The sequence below is a fragment of the Dendronephthya gigantea genome, unplaced genomic scaffold (genome assembly GCF_004324835.1).
Source record: "Dendronephthya gigantea isolate DGI-Jeju-01 unplaced genomic scaffold, DenGig_1.0 000088F, whole genome shotgun sequence".
In the NCBI taxonomy this organism is placed as follows: domain Eukaryota; kingdom Metazoa; phylum Cnidaria; class Anthozoa; order Malacalcyonacea; family Nephtheidae; genus Dendronephthya; species Dendronephthya gigantea.
Window position 1 is genome coordinate 478,574 of NW_021163098.1, and position 18,127 is coordinate 496,700.

An 18,127-nucleotide genomic window follows, 5' to 3' on the forward strand; every position below is an offset into this window, starting at 1 on the left:
TTAGATTAAAATTCCTGTTTATATTTTTTTGAGTGAAGAAATGAATATGTTCGGCAGCTTCTGTCATACTGATTTTTATTTCTATCATAATGTGGATGTAAAGATTCAAAATGCGGGTAGTTTGAAATTCTTGAAAATTTTGAATCCGGTGCCTTAACATCATAGGCATAGCCAGGCTTCTAGAAAGTTTTGCATAGTGTGTTTATTCATATAAAATTATTCAGTTATGCCCGACGAAATTCTTTTGTAATACTATAATAGCTTACTATTATACATATTACATCAGTACTTATTGAATTGCATTGGCTACCAGTCCAATATCGTGTCCAATTCAAAATTATCCTTCATGTGTATAAGGCTATGAACGACCTTGCTCCACCGTATTTGAATGAACTCTTGCATTATCATACTTCGCAGCGTTCACTTCGATCAAATAACTGTGAATTGCTCCAGATTCCCTGTTCTAGACTGAAGACATTTGGGGATAGATCATTTTGTGTCGCGGGACCACGATTGTGGAACGAATTACCCATTAATCTTCGGATGTGCAAATCAATTACTGTTTTTAAAAAAAATCTTAAAACATATCTTTTTAATTTTTTTTAAATAATGTATGACGTTGGTCTTAACATTTATGTTATTAGGTTTGTTAATGATTTAGATATTTTAATAGTTTTAATATTAGATTTTACTGTAAAGCGCCTAGAACAGAACACAATTTGGTTGTGCGCTATAGAAATACTTTTATTATTATTATTATTATTATTACTATATACTGAGAAATTCGCTGCGCAGAATATATGAATAAACACCCCCCCCTGATTATCGTTCTAGCCCCACCACCCTTGAAAAGGTTCCAAATCAGCTCAGTCGGGGCTATAAAAAACTAGTCCACTTACGAAACAAAAACTAGTCCACTTACAAAAACGAGTCGTGTTTTACAATTCCAGGCCCCTTCCAGATCACGTTGATAGCATTCCCTCATAATTTACGGGTTTTCCGATCCCACTGAAATATACGAAATCATTCGATCGGATTGCTTTACAGGCAACAACAAAATCGGTCCTGATTCCGCAAACTGAAAACGAAATTCTTGCATGTTACCTTCTCAAGCTTCCCGGAAATATTCCCAGTATTTTGAAAACATCTCTTGTCTGTGTCACAATGGCTCAATTTCATTTTCAAATCACACCATTTCATTTCGTCAGCATCAAAATCAAACGCATTTCCCCAAAACATGCAAAGCGATAGTAGAAGGCGTTCATATACATGAATGAAAAAATTTCGTAAAGTAGCTTTGTTGATTTAACTTTCAACGGAGAGCTACCAAGAATAAGGGACAAAAATCGATATTTTAAAACAACCACCGAGCTTGTATGGCGACGATTAAGTCCGCACGTTCATCTAAAATGTTAGAAGAAGTTAATGCACTGGAAGACGCTGGACAAAACCTTGACAACATCAGAGAGGCTAAAGAGTTCTACACCGAAGCTGTTAAGATCGACAGAAATATTTCAGTGAATAAAGATACATTTGGTCGTGTTGTTGGTAATCTTTATAGATTAAGCTTGGCTTGTGAAGCACTCGGAGAGCAAGATGAAGCTTTAAAGAATTTAAACAAAGCGAAGGACTATGCGAAAGTTGGAGGTTTATATAAAAATTGGCTAATGTTAGTTGTATTACTCAAGTTAAGCCGGAAATATGCTGAGTTCAGTGAGATAGAATCCGTTGGCGTTGCCAAATCAGAGATGTATTTGCGAGAAGCCAAATGGGTCGCCAAAAATTTATTTGAAGACGATGTTTCTGCTGTAGTCCAGACAATCAAAGCCGCAGGAAAAGATCTGTCAAAGCAAATACCTCCTCTTCTCAAACTAGGTGAATGGTACTTGGATAAGGCCATGACAACCGTCAATGGCGCTGATTTTGGAAAGGCCGACGCCCTTTTCAACGCTGCTCTCGTAAGATCGAGATCTCTGAACCACGAAATAGATGAAGACCAAATACTCGAAAGAATTGTTGAAACGTATTGCGAATTTTTGTACGCATTTGCAAAAGATGATGGTAAAATCAACAAAAACAAGATTCGTAGTGAGATTGATTTTCATAAGCAGTGGATTGCTCGTGAACGGAGAATATTCAAAGAACGGATTGATGAAATTGATCGCGACCATACTCGTGAAGCTGAACAAGATTATGAGGTATTACAATCGGTTTGAACAAACTTTACACGCTTTAGTTCCGAACCATATTTGGAAATTGAAAAGTGGCCGCGGAAATTGCGAATTACGTTAGAAAGTTCAAACCAAATTTCCGAACTTCGATTTGAAATTCGGAAATTCATTTCGCCATTTCTAGCAAACATGTCGAAGAAAAAAACTACGTCTGACGACGAATTATTACAATGGCTGGATTGTTTTCGCGCCCAACTAGATGTTAAAGAGTCAACCATGATTTACAAAACATTGAAAGAAAATAAATTTAAAACGCGAGTGCAATTGACCATAACAAAAAATATGGCGAATGTACATTTTAAATTTTGGACATGCCGCCATCTTTTTCGTTACGGTCAATTAAAGTTGATAGCAGGGAGCGAATTGGAAATAATGTTCAATGGCGAAAAGGCGCTGTCTTTAGGCGCTCAAGCTTTATTGCAATACCAAGTAAATGTGTTGAACGAATTTGTTTCAGTATACCGTATTCAGTATATTCGCATCCGTTGTCACAGCGCGGATATCATTTCCTCCCGTTTTTGGGTAAACGATTTTCATTAACGAAATGATTTACGATAATTGAAAGTTAATAGGTTCATGCCGATAAGTTCGTTACGGCGAATGATTTACAATATTTGAATTTTTTTGTTAAGAATAAGCCTTTTCCAAACGGGGACGTAGAACTCCGTTCATTCCATAGGTATATTATTATTTTTCTGGTTTGAATCGAAACCGCTTGGCCGTGATGTCTCCCGTACACAAAATGAATTTCCGAATTTCAAATCGAAGTTCGGAAATTTGTTTTCAACTTCCTAACGTAAATCGCAATTTCTCCGCCCACTTGTCAATTTCCAAATATGGTTCGGAACTAAAGCATGTAAAGTTTGTTGAAACCAACGGGTAAGGGCAAAACGCGGAAGCGGAATTGCGGAAACAGCAAAAGGTGAAACGCGGAAGCGAAAAACAAGGTAAACGCGGAAAAGAGGGTAAAACGCGGAGAAAAAAAAAGTAAAACGCGGAAAGGAGGGCAAAACGCGGAAAAAGAGGGTAAAACGCGGAAAAAGGAGTAAAACGCGAAAAAGCGCTTGCCGTGCGGCGTGCGTGAACCTTAAACAAGGTTTGAGATATATCGAGAATTACATATATACTCGATTTACATGCAAGTCATATGCTACAAATGCGAGCCCGAGGTAGCGAGCTTTGTTTTGTTGTTTTAACGAAGAAAATTTTCAGATGATTTTTGTAATTCATCTTCTTATTTACTGCTGTGAGATGGTTCGTTGTTAAATCAGGAGGTGAGTAATGTGTTATTACTTAAGGTAGCTCGATACAGGTTTCAAAAATTCCATCGTTCATCACTTTGACACGTTCAAACAACGCATTTTTGTGATTTATTCAAGAGATATTCGGGTTTTTTATATATCTTGATGTTTCTACTTTTGAATCGTATTAGTTTTAGTAACAAATCGTCCGTTGCTATGGCAACATACGTGTACAAAATTCACTCCAAAATCACCAATTGCATCGGATAGTTGGAAAACAAGCACGGTGACCCCCAATTTTTTTTCGTGCATTATTTTGCTTGGAAGAAAAATTAACAATTAGCAAAATATAAAAAAATTCTATAATAGCAAAAAAAATTATTGACAAAAATATCATTTTTACATTTTTCAAAAATTTGGCATTATAGTATTTTTTTATATTTTGCCAATTGTTAGTTTTTCTTCCAAGTAGAATAATGCACGAAAAAAAATTGGGGGTCACCGCGCTTGTTTTCCAACTATCCGAGGCAATTGGTCATTTTGCAGTGAATTTTGTACACGTATGTTGCCATAGCAACGGACGATCTGTTACTAAAACTAATACGATTCAAAAGTAGAGAATTCAAAATATATAAAAACCCGAATATCTCTGGAATAAATCACAAAAATGCGTTGTTTGAACGTGTCAAAGTGATGAACAATGGAATTCTTGAAAACTGTATCGAGCCACCTTAATCACGCTTTTAACGGCATGAAATATTTTATATTAGTACATATTCGCCAGCTAAGGCGACATCTCAAGCAATGACAAGCATACAGATTACAGACATATATTAGTATGTCTCAATTTTGAAGAGGAGGCACATTATATTTTGAGCCCGTCGTATGGAAATACCTTGCTGGATTCTGGAATGCCTGTCTCATGTGTCTGATCTTCTTATTTGTGGTAGACCAGGTAGAGCCCTCGAGACACAACACATACTATAACCTAGGTTGCACACAAAAAGATCAGATTATTGAGTTATTGTGATAATTGGTAGCAAACAGAACTGTTTTGAATACACTGTCAATGGTTAAGACAGTGAATACAATTTACAAATATCAATAATTACCCCATAGGAATTACATTAGTAGCCATAAGCAGCTACATATAGTGCAGTCTATTAAGACAAACAATGTAATCTACTGATATCAATACAGCCTTTGGGGGTAGAAATGGAATTAAAATAATGTTATATAGTTTCTTTGTAGGTAATGAAATATCCTATGCTACCAACATAATGCTACCAAATGCTACCCAGTTGCGAAATTCAAAAGGCTTATATGGTGAATGACAGCAAGGGTGCAAAAATGGGGTACTTTACACATCCATTGTCAGGGAATTTTGTCTGGATAAAACATCAATGACCATAAGACAAGAGAAAGTGACAGTAATGCCTAATGAAAGCGAAGTGTTTGTTCAGAAAATCCAGATTGTATGCTTAAAATTTATGACGTTTTCATCAAAGTTACTACAAAAATAAGGGCGAGGAGCCCGTACGTGATTGACTTTCTCCTCAACATTTCAAATATTGAATGTGACTATACCATAACATCCCATTATCAGGGAGTTTGGGCCTGTTTGGCTACCATAACCTCCAATTTTTTTAAACATAGTCAGTTCAATCTTAAATCTCAGCTTTATCTCATCAGTTTTTATAATTGTTATTTATTTTAAATCCAGTAATAAATTGTTATTAATATTTGTACCACTGTGATTAAGACTAAATTATGATTATGACAAGTATGTATGCTAGATATTATATTATGTGCTGCTGCTGATTCTTCATTCATTTTTTTTTGGTCAATTTTGTTCACTGATCTTTTCTAAAGTATTTTGTTTCATTAATATCACAATCAGCTTCTTGCACGAACATTTCAGAAGTTTTTTAAAAAATTTCAGGACTGAGGACTTGTCTGCATAAAATTTATTGGAGTTTTTTGGAATTAAGCATGCAGAAGTGAAGATATTTGCTTAATATTTCCGTCAAGAATTTTTCCTTCTGATAGGAACTCCTTGTAGTTATTGTTTAAATATAATAGTCTTATATTTGAGATTGATATAACATGTATTTGTTCATTTTCCTGGGAGATAGATTTTGTTAATTGGGATATTTTGTGTATTGGGTTTCCATACCTACATATGAAAAAAAAGTAAGTGGGAAGCAACCCATTGGCAGCAAAAAAGTCACTCAATGTTTTCGGTTTCACAAGAACATAAACAGAAAGTCATAACATTCTTAAACGATGTCATATACTGTTCTATAAAATTAATTATGCTATTCGTAAAAAGATAATAACTTTGCGCGTTTTACCCTGTCGCTGTTTTCCCCTAGACGGAATTTTTTGATCAAACGAAATTTTTAGCCTAATTTTTTTTCAATTGTGCGGATTCAGCTGTAGAGGATTAACTTGATCAGTTACAACTAACAATTGTGGAGAACCGGCATTAAAGATGTTTGTTATATAGGTGCTGTGTATTTTAAATGTGATTGGTTCATTTGTAGTCACATGACCTTAAATAAATGCAATGTTTCCCGCCAGAGAAACAAGTGAAAAATTGTTGCCCGCATATTGCAATTGTCATAACAAAGTTTTTTGAAATGAAATTGTCGTGTAACATGTATGTTTTTGTTCCTATAATTTTATAACAAAACACTTAATGTTCGCTACACCTCGGGAAATAGTGAGTTTTGTTTTCCCTCGAGTCTCAATGTTTTCCTCGACTTCGTCTCGGGAAACATTCAGACTCTTGGGAAAACAAAACTCCCTATTTCCCTCCGGAGCATACATTAGAGTGTATAATGTATTCGCGTTAACTGAGCATGCCCGTAAAAGATCCATTTCATTTTTTCACAGAAATTTATAATGCAGAATAGATATGATATCTTTACATATATTAGCATAATACAAGTTTGTATTTACATAATTAAAATTAACGAAAGATAAAGAAGTGTCAATTGTAAATGAAATTGATTCTAATTATAGTTTTCACGTATATGATAATTATAATAACTGTAAACCGGCTCCATACATTTCAATAGAAATATTATTCATATTAAAACTTCATATCTATATTTAGGTTCATGCAGAAAAGATGTATGAGGTTTTTCGAGACATTCAAGACATGTACATCAGCTTTGTATCAATGTTAGCTGAAGAGTGTGAGGATAGTCTTGGCAAACCACCATGTGACTACACATGTATTGCCCTCGGCTCGGTGGCACGTATGGAAGCAACGCCTTTTTCAGACTTGGAATTTGCAATTCTGTACTCCGACTCAAATATCGGGGAAAAAATAAACTACTTCCGAGTATTAAGTTATTTTCTTCACTTAAAAGTTATAAATCTTGGAGAAACTATCCTACCAGCTGTGGCGATCGAACAGCTCAATGATTTTCAGTCATCAGACCCAAATGCCGATTGGTTCTACGACTCGGAAACGCCTCGAGGGATTTCATTTGATGGAGCAATGCCGTGGGCATCCAAAACTCCGTTAGAAAGAATGGCGACAGGAAATAAACCTGCTTTAGAGTTGATCAGAACACCAAAACAAATGGCGGAGTTGCAAGATGAAGAAATTGCTATAAAAGAAGGTTATCATTTAGGTAAGATTTTTTTGTGGCTTCACTTCCAGTATTAGTTATTCAATGTCTGACGTAGTAAATGCGTCGAGTTCACTACAATGAGTACAGTCCCAAATGCAAATGTTTCTGTTAATAAGGACATCAGTCAACAATTTAGAGACTGCCGTAGTTACTAGTCATTTGCTAACAGGCTTGTCATGATGGACATTTACTTGGGTTGTTATCAGCCAACATGGAATGTTTTTGCTTAAACCTCCCACAACAAGGAACTCTAATAAATAACTGGAACGATACCTCTTCATTGTTTTTGTGAAGCAAAAATTGACGGGATCCTATTTATTGAGGTGACGTATTTGAAAACTCGTATGTATAGGCCTTAGCTGCCCCAACCACTCAGTATTGAGTGCATAGCATTGTATATAGATAGCATCCTCTCACTGACATATTTATCATCACGATTTAACGCTATATTTAACTAGGCATGCAGGTATAAAGATTTTTTATTTTGCAGCTGATATAATGTCGAGGGCCGCATTTCTTTACGGGAGCCAACTTCTACTAGACGAATACAATGAATGTGTAGCTGAAAAATTAAACATGAAATCAAGCGCATCAACTTCAGATGTAGGCGTCATCCGAGGATTTCAACAAATGATGAACGACTTAGGAGCTTTTCACCCGTATTATACATACCTCGGGCCATATTCAGCTGTAGGTGGTCTCTTCAATACTAAGAAACAGTTCTACCGTATTATCTCTTTGCTTCTTGCCGACCTTGGATTGATCCTTAATATTAGAGTTCCCTCGTCATGGCAAATTATTTTGGAGTTGCAGAATCAAGGAATTATTAGCGAATCCGAGGGCGCTAGCATCAAAGTATGTCTATCTATTGCCAACGAAATGAGACTTAAAACGTACTTTGCTAATAATGGACAGAAAGAGCTATTTTCCCCTGTTCCTAAGCATACAACCACCACAGAACAATCCACCGTTCTCCCTATCTTCCGTGATTACGATGAAAATGTTGTCGTTTGCCTCGTAAGTATCACTAATGATATGGCTGAACGATGTCGTGCCTTTGCATTGAGATTCTTTAAAGATGGTGTAATTGACACAAGAACTCTTCAGAAATCAACTTATCCATCTTCGATTGCCGTTCTTAAAGGAGTTCTTTATTTTAGAATACAAAATTTTCCAAAAGCTTTAGAGTCGTTTGAATTGGAACCTGAGGATAGTCCAGACTACTCGTTGTGCCTTAACGCTAAAGGAATTATTTATATTGAGTTCGGGGAAAGCGAAAAGAGCGTTAAATGTTTTGAAAACGCCCTTAGAGTGTTTTACCAGAATAAAAAGAACTCAAATCAAAGCGCGAGTATAACAACTAATAACTTAGCGTTGATACTATTACACATGGGAAAGCTTGACAAAGCGAGAATTGTTTTAGAAGATGCGATTAAGAAGCATGACGAAAGCTCGTATACTATTGACCTCTGTGCTTTGATGATTAATCTCGGAAGAACCTACCATGAGCGTGGAGATAGGAAGTCAGCAGTTGAAATTTACGAGAGAGTTGAACAGATGCATAACAAATTAACGAACATCCCAGATATGCATGTGATTCATCTTTGCCTTTACTTTTCCATGTCGTTAACCGAACCTGATCAGCATGAACGGTCAATAAAGTATATGGAACGAGCGTTACGACTTGGTCATAAAGTATTTGGTGAATATAGCCTCAGCGTAAAGTTGGCGGAAATCTATGTATTTGCAGGCATTGCTTACAAGCGTTGCAATCTAATTGATGAAGCTCTGGCTTTCTTCCAGCGAAGTTTGAAATTACTTCAACATCTCTTTGGCGATAACCCGCACTCAGGTAGATCGTACACAAAACAATTTTTCTTGCAACTTGGAATGCAGTTTAACTTTTGAGAGATGTAAATTAAATTACGCAAGTGGAAAACTTACTTAGGACCATTTCGTTCATGCTCCCCCACCCCCACCTAACAATCCCTTAGAAATGCCATGCTTGTCTAGCAATCTTGAATATAATCGATTTTTTTCCTTTTCTTTTGACTTTCCACATTAACAAATGATACATAGTAGTTTCTCACAAACATCAGCCAGCCTAGCCTACATTGGTTAATTAATATAATGATCGAGCATAGTCAACTTTTTTATTTTCAGGTAAAGTGTTTTGTCTCAAGCACCTGGGAAATTTTTTCTACGGACGAGGTCAATTAATTAAAGCGGTAGAGAGCTTTGAAAATGCTTTGAAACAGCAAAGGATTCTCTTCCAGGGAAAGCCTTGTATTACGATTTCGGAAACACTAAGTTACTTAGGAAAGGCACTAAAAAGCTCCGAAAAGCTCAACGAATCACTTCAGTACTTTCAAGAAGCAAAGGATATAATGGAGATGACCTTGGGGCCAGATTACGAGCAACCTCTCGCATCAGATATCCTGAATAACATGGGAGCAATTTATAAAGAACTTGGCGACTTGAGGAAAGCTAAAGAATGCTGCACCAAAGCTCTCGATGTGGATAGAAAAAATTCTGAAACTATAAAAACGGTTTCTCGTGTTGTATCCAGTCTTTTTTACCTGGGCGAGATATGTGAAAACCTTGGAGAGCAGGATAAGGCGTTGAAGCATTTTGAAGAAGCAAGAGAGCTCCTATATGTTGCTAGTTCCAAAGATCGTCCCGCTTTGATAAAAATATTGGTCAAGTTGAGTACGAAGTATTTTGAAATTTGTTCCATTGCAAAGAGTATGTTGTGTGTTAAAGAGGCTTTAGAGATAGCCAAAAGCTTCCCTCAAGACGATTCACGTCCTCCTATTGTTTTAGAACTGCTCCAATTGCTAAAAGAAGCTACCCAACGTCAGTAACATCTCCGATCAAGCGAAGATAGACATACACTGTGGCGAGACGGAAAATTTAATTTTTATTAACCTGGTCCAGACTTCCAGTTTCCTTTTACGGCCTATTACTATCAGATAAAATAACAACTTTCACAATAACTAGCCGTCCAGTTTGTCCCACAATTTCTAAAATTAACTATATGATATATATAATAAATTTATTTTTGATATTTAATATTGCTTGTTTTTGTCTCAACTGTAACCTCTTAGCAGTTAGCTCCATTTATGGAATAAATCTTCCAAATTATATTTGTGTTGAATTGTATGCTCGTAATTCATAACATAAGTTGATAAATTGCGTGGATTCTTAAAGAATTGTTCGATTTTTACGCCCGGAATGTTTTGAAGCAATGTTCGTCGCTTCTCGTTTCTTTACATCGTGAATAATGTTCAAGTCTTGACGGCACATGCGCAGTTACGACGTATAAGAAAAAATCGGGTGTTCCGGGGAGTAATTCTTCGCAAATCTGATGAATTTAGTGGATTCACATTATTGCGAGGAATATGAATATATTTATTAGGTAAAATATCGTGACAAAATCACTGAATCGACAACAGAACAAGAACATGAACACGAGGTACTAAAATACATACATCAAACGTTCGAACAAGAGTGACGTCATAAACTATTTTAACACTCCTTCTCAATCGCAGTTCGAATGTTTTTCCTTTTAATTAGGTTTAACTGTAACGCCTGTTAGTTTACGCAGTTTCTTAAATTGTTCCTTTGGAATACCCTTAGTAAATAAATCGGCTAACATGCTGTTTGTTGGACAGTAGAGAACAGTAATTGTTTTCTTCTCTACTTGGTCTCGTACAAAATGATATTTTATGTCTATGTGTTTGGATCGCCCATGGAATTGTGGGTTCTTGGACATGGCAATAGCTGATTGATTGTCCTCATAAATGGTTAATGGGTTCTTAACATCTATGCCAAGATTGTCCAACAATTGTCTTATCCACAATGCTTCTTGAGTAGTAGCAGACAATGCAATGTATTCGGCTTCAGCCGTTGACAAAGCTACGCATGTTTGCTTCTTGCTTCTCCAACTAATAGAAGCTCCGCTCATCTGGAATGTATAACCAGAAGTTGACTTTCGGTCGTTTAAATCGCCTGCCCAATCCGCGTCCGAAAAACCGACACAATCTCGACTAGCATGTTCTGAGTAATGTAGTCCATAATTCACCGTTCCTGACAGATACCGGAAAATACGCTTCACGGCCATCCAATGCTCTTTTGTTGGGTTCGCGGTGAATTTTGCAACATTGTTAACCGCAAATGTTATATCAGGTCGCGTTGCAGATGACAAGTATAACAAACTACCAACTGCTGACTGATATTCTTCTTTGTTACACAGTTCACCATCTTTCGTTGCTTTAACAAGCTTTGAACTCATATCAACAGGAGTCTCGACAGATTTACAGTTCTCCATTCCGAATTTCTTTAAAATACTCTCCGTGTAGCTAGGCTGGCCAATCCACACTTTACCGTTCTCTTGAACTACTTGTAGACCAAGAATATAATTAAGTTTTCCCATGTCTTTCACTTGAAATCTTTTCGCAATGCTTTCTTTGACTTTAGCGATCTTTTCATCAGTTTTACCAGCAAGAATGATGTCATCCACGTGAATCGCAACAATGAAAGTATCACCGTCCTCTTCTTTCACGTAAATACAAGGATCACTTTCTGTTTGGATAAAACCAATTGATTTTAAATGTTCATCCAATACCGAATTCCAGCATCTGGATGATTGCTTTAGACCATATAAGCTTTTGTTGAGCTTACAGACTAAGTGCTCTTTCCGTTTAACTTCAAACCCTTCCGGTTGTTTCATATATACTTCATCTTCTAATTCTCCATTCAGGAAGGCAGCCGTTACATCCATTTGGTGCAACTTCAAACCTCTCTGAACAGATAATGCAATGACTGTCCGGATCGATTCGAAACGCACAACTGGGGAGAATGTCTCGTCGTAGTCTACTCCATATCTCTGAGAAAAACCTTGGGCAACAAGTCTTGCTTTATATCTCTCAATTGAACCATCAGCATTACGTTTCAATTTGTATACCCACTTGCATCCAACTACTCTCCGTCCTTTAGGCAGTTCTATGAGCTCATACACATCATGCTCTTGAAGTGAATTAATCTCTTGTTGCATAGCTTTTCGCCACTGTTCTGCATGTGGACCATGTAATGCTTCACTAACTGTCGTAGGCTCAACATCATCTTCATTAGCAATAGTTACCCATTCACCAAAACGATCAGGTGGACGCCTTTCTCGTGCTGGATGGCGTTGGTTAATCTCAATATCAGCTGCTTGATCATCCTCAACATTATTGTCATCTGACAGTTCGAGAGTTACAAGTTCATCACAAGTTTCATTCTCTTGAAGCTCTTTATTACTGCCAAATTCTCTTTCATTGAATTTTACATCACGACTATAAATAACTCTTGAACTCACAGGATCATACAAGCGATATCCCTTGGTTTCTGTTCCATACCCAAGAAATACACATTTCTTTGCTTTTGGATCAAGCTTCTTCCTCTCATCTTTTGGAATGTGTGCATACACAGTGCATCCAAAGATTCGTAGGTGTTTGACGTCTGGTTTCACTCCAGTCCAGGCTTCAAACGGAGTCATGTTGACCACTCCTTTTGTTGGACTTCGGTTATGTAAATACACGGCTGTTGCAAGAGCTTCAACCCAAAACCTCTGAGCCAGTTCAGCTTGAATCAGCATAGCTCGGACAGCTTCAACAAGTGTTCTGTTGAGACGCTCAGCAACACCATTTTGCTCTGGGGTTTTTGGTATCGTTAACTCATGTTTTACTCCTTCTGATTTCAGGTAGTTCTCAAATTCAGTTGAAGTGAATTCACCACCATTGTCAGTTCTGAGATTTTCAACTTATAGCCACTCGATTTTTCTGCAACTGCTTTCCATTCCAAGAAACGAGTGAAAACTTCGCTCTTTTGCTTCAGTGGATACACCCACACATAACGGGTTTTATCATCGGTGAAGGTTAGAAAGTATTCAGCACCACCACAGGATTTGGTATTTATCTTACCACAGACATCACTGTGCACAATACCAAGTGGCTCTTTCGCTCGCTTTGCACCAGAATTTGGAAATGTACAACGATGCAATTTTCCTTGGGTACATGCATCACAGAATTCTAAATCGTTCTTTGCGTCAAAGTTAAAACCGTCTACTAATTTGTCATTGGACAATTTCTTTAAACTTGGGGCTCCTAAGTGTCCATAGCGTTGATGCCATAACATTTCATTTGAGAGTTCAGTTTCTTCGTTCACAACAGCATTTGAACATTGCAAAATAGGTTGAAAATCCAAATAATACAAAGATCCAACCTTTTTGGCACTAGCAATAACCTTTTCATTGCTACAAGAAATGTTGCATTTGGCTTCCTCAAAGCTAACTGATTTTCCAGCTTCAGTTACTTTTGATACACTTAGTAGATTATAGCTAAGTTTTGGAACCAGAAGTACATTGTAGAGTTTGCATTCTTGCTGACTACCATTTGCAAGGTTACAGTTCACTGTTACAACTCCACTTCCAAGTGCTTTTAAGATCTTACCATCTCCGAGCATAACATCCACAGGTTCCTCAAATTCCACAAACTCTTCAAGCAGACCCAAGTTGTTGCACATGTGGCATGTTGCACCAGAGTCAACAATCCATGATTCACTATTAATTCCACATGCACTGGCAGCTAAACTTTGCATAACAAATCCTAAACTTTCCTTACCAGAATTTGATTGTTCAGCTTGGTTTCCTTTGTTCCAGCGTTGCTTTGAGTCTTTACCATCTTTCCCATTTTTTTCATGTTTTTCTTTAGTCAATTCTTTGCAGAAACGCCTAATGTGCCCTAGTTTCCCACAGTGATGGCACTTAATAGACTTTTTATCAGTCTTTAAGCCCTGGCCCTGGGCCATCATCAGTTGTCTACGCGAGCTTTTCGGTGACTTTTCTCGTTCGCCTAATTTCTTTTCTTCATAAAGTAAACGTTCAGTTACAATTTCCATTATTGGAACTTCGGTGCTTGCTTCTAGGGCTGTTACAAGCATATTATACGATTCAGGAAGACTTGCTAACAATGTCACAACTTTGTCCTCATCTTCCATTGGTGCGCCAATCACTGCTAACTCGTTAAAAATTTCCGTCATCGATTTTATATGACCGGACATTGGACTACCGTCTTTCAGCCTTAAATTGTTTAAACGCCGTCTCAAAGACAGTTTGTTAGCCCACGATTTCTTTTGAAATTGGTCAGACAATTTCTTCCATACAGCTACAGGGTCTTCAGGATCTCCGAGCAAATATAAAAGCGAAGGATCAACCGAAAGCACAATAATCGCCAGTGCTTTATCTCTTCGGCCATTAAACTTCGCCAATGCATCAGCTTCTGATGAAGCAGGAGCTGTCTCAGTCCCAGAAACAATGCTCCACAGCCCGTCTTTCACGAGAGCCATACGACATTGGACTTTCCAAGTCCCATAATTCGACCCATTCAACGGAACGACCGTCACAGTTTTTGATTCCGCCATATTTGTTACGCCACGATCATACCACAGTTTAAGTTAAAAAATACACGCTTTTACGGTCAAATTTATCACAACACAATACTCCTAGAGTTCTTCATACCTCAGCCCACTGGGCCCATAACCTGATGAATTTAGTGGATTCACATTATTGCGAGGAATATGAATATATTTATTAGGTAAAATATCGTGACAAAATCACTGAATCGACAACAGAACAAGAACATGAACACGAGGTACTAAAATACATACATCAAACGTTCGAACAAGAGTGACGTCATAAACTATTTTAACAAAATCCCTTTAAAACAAAACCTGACTGATTAACTGACTGACTTACTGTTTGTTTGAATTTTCGCCACTCATCACAATACTGCAAAGTTTCTCAAACTTTGCACTAAAAACTACAGATAATTCTCGCGGAATAAGAGATACTACACCACGTTTATCTCGGCCCTAACCTGTCCGCTGACCAAACTTGAACCTGCATTCAATCGGTAAAAAGGCGCGGTTACTAAGTCATCTTTCTCTTTTATTACCTTGGTAAGATGGTGAGTTTTCGAAATTATATCTCGTTTTAAATCCTTCATTATCCCGACCAAATTTGTGCCATCTGAAATTTTAGTTGTTTCTTATCTGTATTGTAATATCCGAGGTTGTTATCTTGAAATGTATGCCTAATTTTATGAGATAATTTATATATATTTTTTCCATCAACAAAGACTGCTCGACTGAAGAAAACAAGAAAGCTTCGAGGACATGTAAGCCACGGTCATGGACGTGTTGGTACGTTGTATTATCCTTAATATCCTTCATTTTCTCTTCATAGATAGTAACTATGATAGCTCGTGACAAGTTTAGTAGTTTACTAACTACTTTATGTATTTGATATTTTACATTTAACATTTCTATTTTACCATTTTGAAGGTGATGTATTGATATATTGAAGGTATTGCAGCAGTTGTATTCAAACAAATTATGATTGGGTTTTATTTTTCTGTCAGGTAAACATAGAAAACATCCTGGTGGTCGAGGTAATGCTGGTGGTCTGACACATCACCGAATCAACTTTGATAAATAGTAAGTTCCAAGATCAGTTGTGTCCTTATGACTCCTTGTGCAGTGCTATAACCAATTTGTTGAGGGATCATTCATTAATGTGTAGGTGTTGAGGATAGATTTGATTCCAATCAAACCAATATGGTATTAAATATGTGGACAGTTTGTGTATGTTATAGACTAAGTATCACTCTTAGGTATTCCAGCAAGAGAAACAAAAAGCAGCAACGGAACATGCATTTTTACTAAATTTGCATACTAAATGAATACCCCCTTTAAGGCGCTTTTTTCTACTCATTCAAAATTCACTTGCTGTGAGTGCTTGCATGTAATTAAAGTCAACCTAAAAGCATTTTCATTGGATGGAAACCCTCACAGCAAAGGGTTGCCAATGAAGCATAAACATCCAGCTCATTTGAGATCATGATGTCATAAAGCGTCTTGACAAAACTGAGTTATCATGCACCTGTGTTATTTGTCCCCATTCTTCTAACTAATAATATATTAAAGGGTGAAAATTTTAAATTCTAATTTACAGTTAAGAAAAAATAAAAGGGGTTTCACATAAATATTTTAGCGTGAGTATCTGTATGTGACTTGTTGCCGTGCGAATTGATATAAAATACTCAGGACGCTAATGTAATTTCGATATCATATAATTTATTTCACATAGAAATTCGTTGATACAATCAATAGTTTGAAGAGATGTTCTCTTGAGAGCGTAAAGCGAGACTGTATGCTTACACAAATGTTACAAGTTATTTTATACTATCGTTAGTAAAGGCGAGGCGGAAAAGCAATTAGGATTAGTGTTAAGCTAATTAAGGAGTGTTAAGCAAGAAGTGATAATGAGCTATAAATATGTACAAGTGTTGCTGCCAAGAGGAAATATAAGGTAAATAATATTTGCGGCGTAAAGATTAAACTAGGCGAGTCTATTTCCTAACAGAGTTATAAACTTATAATCTAGGCGAGGTTACATCCTAAAAGAATTATACAAATATTGTTATTAAAAGTTCCTTGCGCGCCGTCCGGAAACCAATAATATGCGCCAAGTTATTCGGTGACAGGGCGCTACAATATGATAAAATTGCTTGATACTTTTGAGTGTTGAATTCATATGCATTAAAGGAAATGATAATTCAGTTTTGTCGAAGATCTGCCTTCTGATTGGTTCATTTTTTACCCAGATCAGCTTGATATTGTAATGGCTACATATATATAACTTAAGTATAAATTAGATTTGCCCTGCTATTGTATTTTACTATAATCAATGTAAGAGTATTTTCATTTTTAGTTATATTATATTTTAGCAAATGATAGGGCTGTAATTTTTGCTCAAGGAAATCCAAGCATTTGATCCAATTTTTTTTAAAGTTTAGCTTTCTTTTGATAGTCTTTGGTCTATTTCCTCAGAAAAAGTGGGCTGCATGCCCTGCACCTAAATTAAACTATAGTGAAGTGGCATTCCATATGTTAAAAATAATCTAGTACATGTTTAATTGGGGTACTCAACTTGAATGTTTTTGTAATGCATTTGAAATCTTACAACTAGTCCTTCAGGATTATGATTGATATTTTTTATTTATAGCCATCCTGGTTATTTTGGAAAAGTTGGAATGAGATATTTTCACTTGACCAGAAATAAGTATCATTGTCCGACAATAAACTTGGATAAACTATGGTCTTTAGTGAGCGAACAAACAAGAGAGAATTATAAAAAGAAAACAGATGGCCCTGCCCCAGTGATTGATGTAGTCAGAGCTGTAAGTGTACTGTGATCAAAATTTTAATTGTTGTGTAATAACATACTATAACCCTAACCTTTTTGTCAAAAATGTTCAGACCAAGCCTTTTGTATTTAGTCCAATTCCAATATTGCATGCAGAAATTAATTTTCAAGTTTCTTCCTCACATTTGACACACTAGAACAATAGGTCATAAACAGAAACGCCATAATTAAAGTAGAAACGTAAGCACATAGAGTAACACTGATGTAACTTTGCCTCACAGCCTTGTGCAACTGACTGGCGTGAATAATTTCTGACAAGGGACATACTAGGTTAAAATACTAGTAGTTTTTAAGTGTTAAGTTGTTCTATGTGGTATTCCTTTGCATCATGGTAATGGTGCTTAAACAGATAAGGGTTTTTAATTCAAACTCGGTTTGTCTGATTGAAGTGCTTTGAAATAACAGGCTACCACAATTAATTTTTTTAGGGCTACTACAAAGTACTTGGTAAGGGCTTGCTCCCGAAACAACCAGTCATTGTAAAAGCAAAGTTCTTCAGCCGCACAGCAGAGGAGAAGATTAAGAAAGTTGGCGGGGCCTGTGTGCTTGTTGCATAGCTCTAATAAATAATCATTTGAATATTTTACTGTGTGTTTTGTTTGCTATACATATTAAGTACCCACGCTATGTTTCTCTTGTGAACCAATTAAACTGAACATGGACACCTAATAAACATGCCTGGATTTTCCTGGGGTCCTAAAC

General features: G+C 36.6%; 2 protein-coding genes across 2 annotated transcripts; both read left to right on the forward strand.

The window, feature by feature from the left end:
• The first annotated feature begins 1,409 nt into the window (after positions 1-1,409).
• Positions 1,410-10,131, forward strand: LOC114533242. Its single transcript, XM_028554744.1, has 4 exons — positions 1,410-2,198; positions 6,594-7,119; positions 7,610-8,971; positions 9,283-10,131. The coding sequence occupies exons 1-4, from the start codon at positions 1,410-1,412 to the stop codon at positions 9,981-9,983; spliced, it is 3,378 nt and encodes a 1,125-aa protein (XP_028410545.1). The 3' UTR covers positions 9,984-10,131.
• Positions 10,132-15,083: 4,952 nt separating this feature from the next.
• On the forward strand, positions 15,084-18,008 carry LOC114533225 (60S ribosomal protein L27a-like). The gene is made up of 5 exons (XM_028554725.1): positions 15,084-15,125; positions 15,297-15,360; positions 15,579-15,654; positions 17,225-17,399; positions 17,854-18,008. The coding sequence occupies exons 1-5, from the start codon at positions 15,123-15,125 to the stop codon at positions 17,980-17,982; spliced, it is 447 nt and encodes a 148-aa protein (XP_028410526.1). The 5' UTR covers positions 15,084-15,122; the 3' UTR covers positions 17,983-18,008.
• Positions 18,009-18,127: the final 119 nt, after the last annotated feature.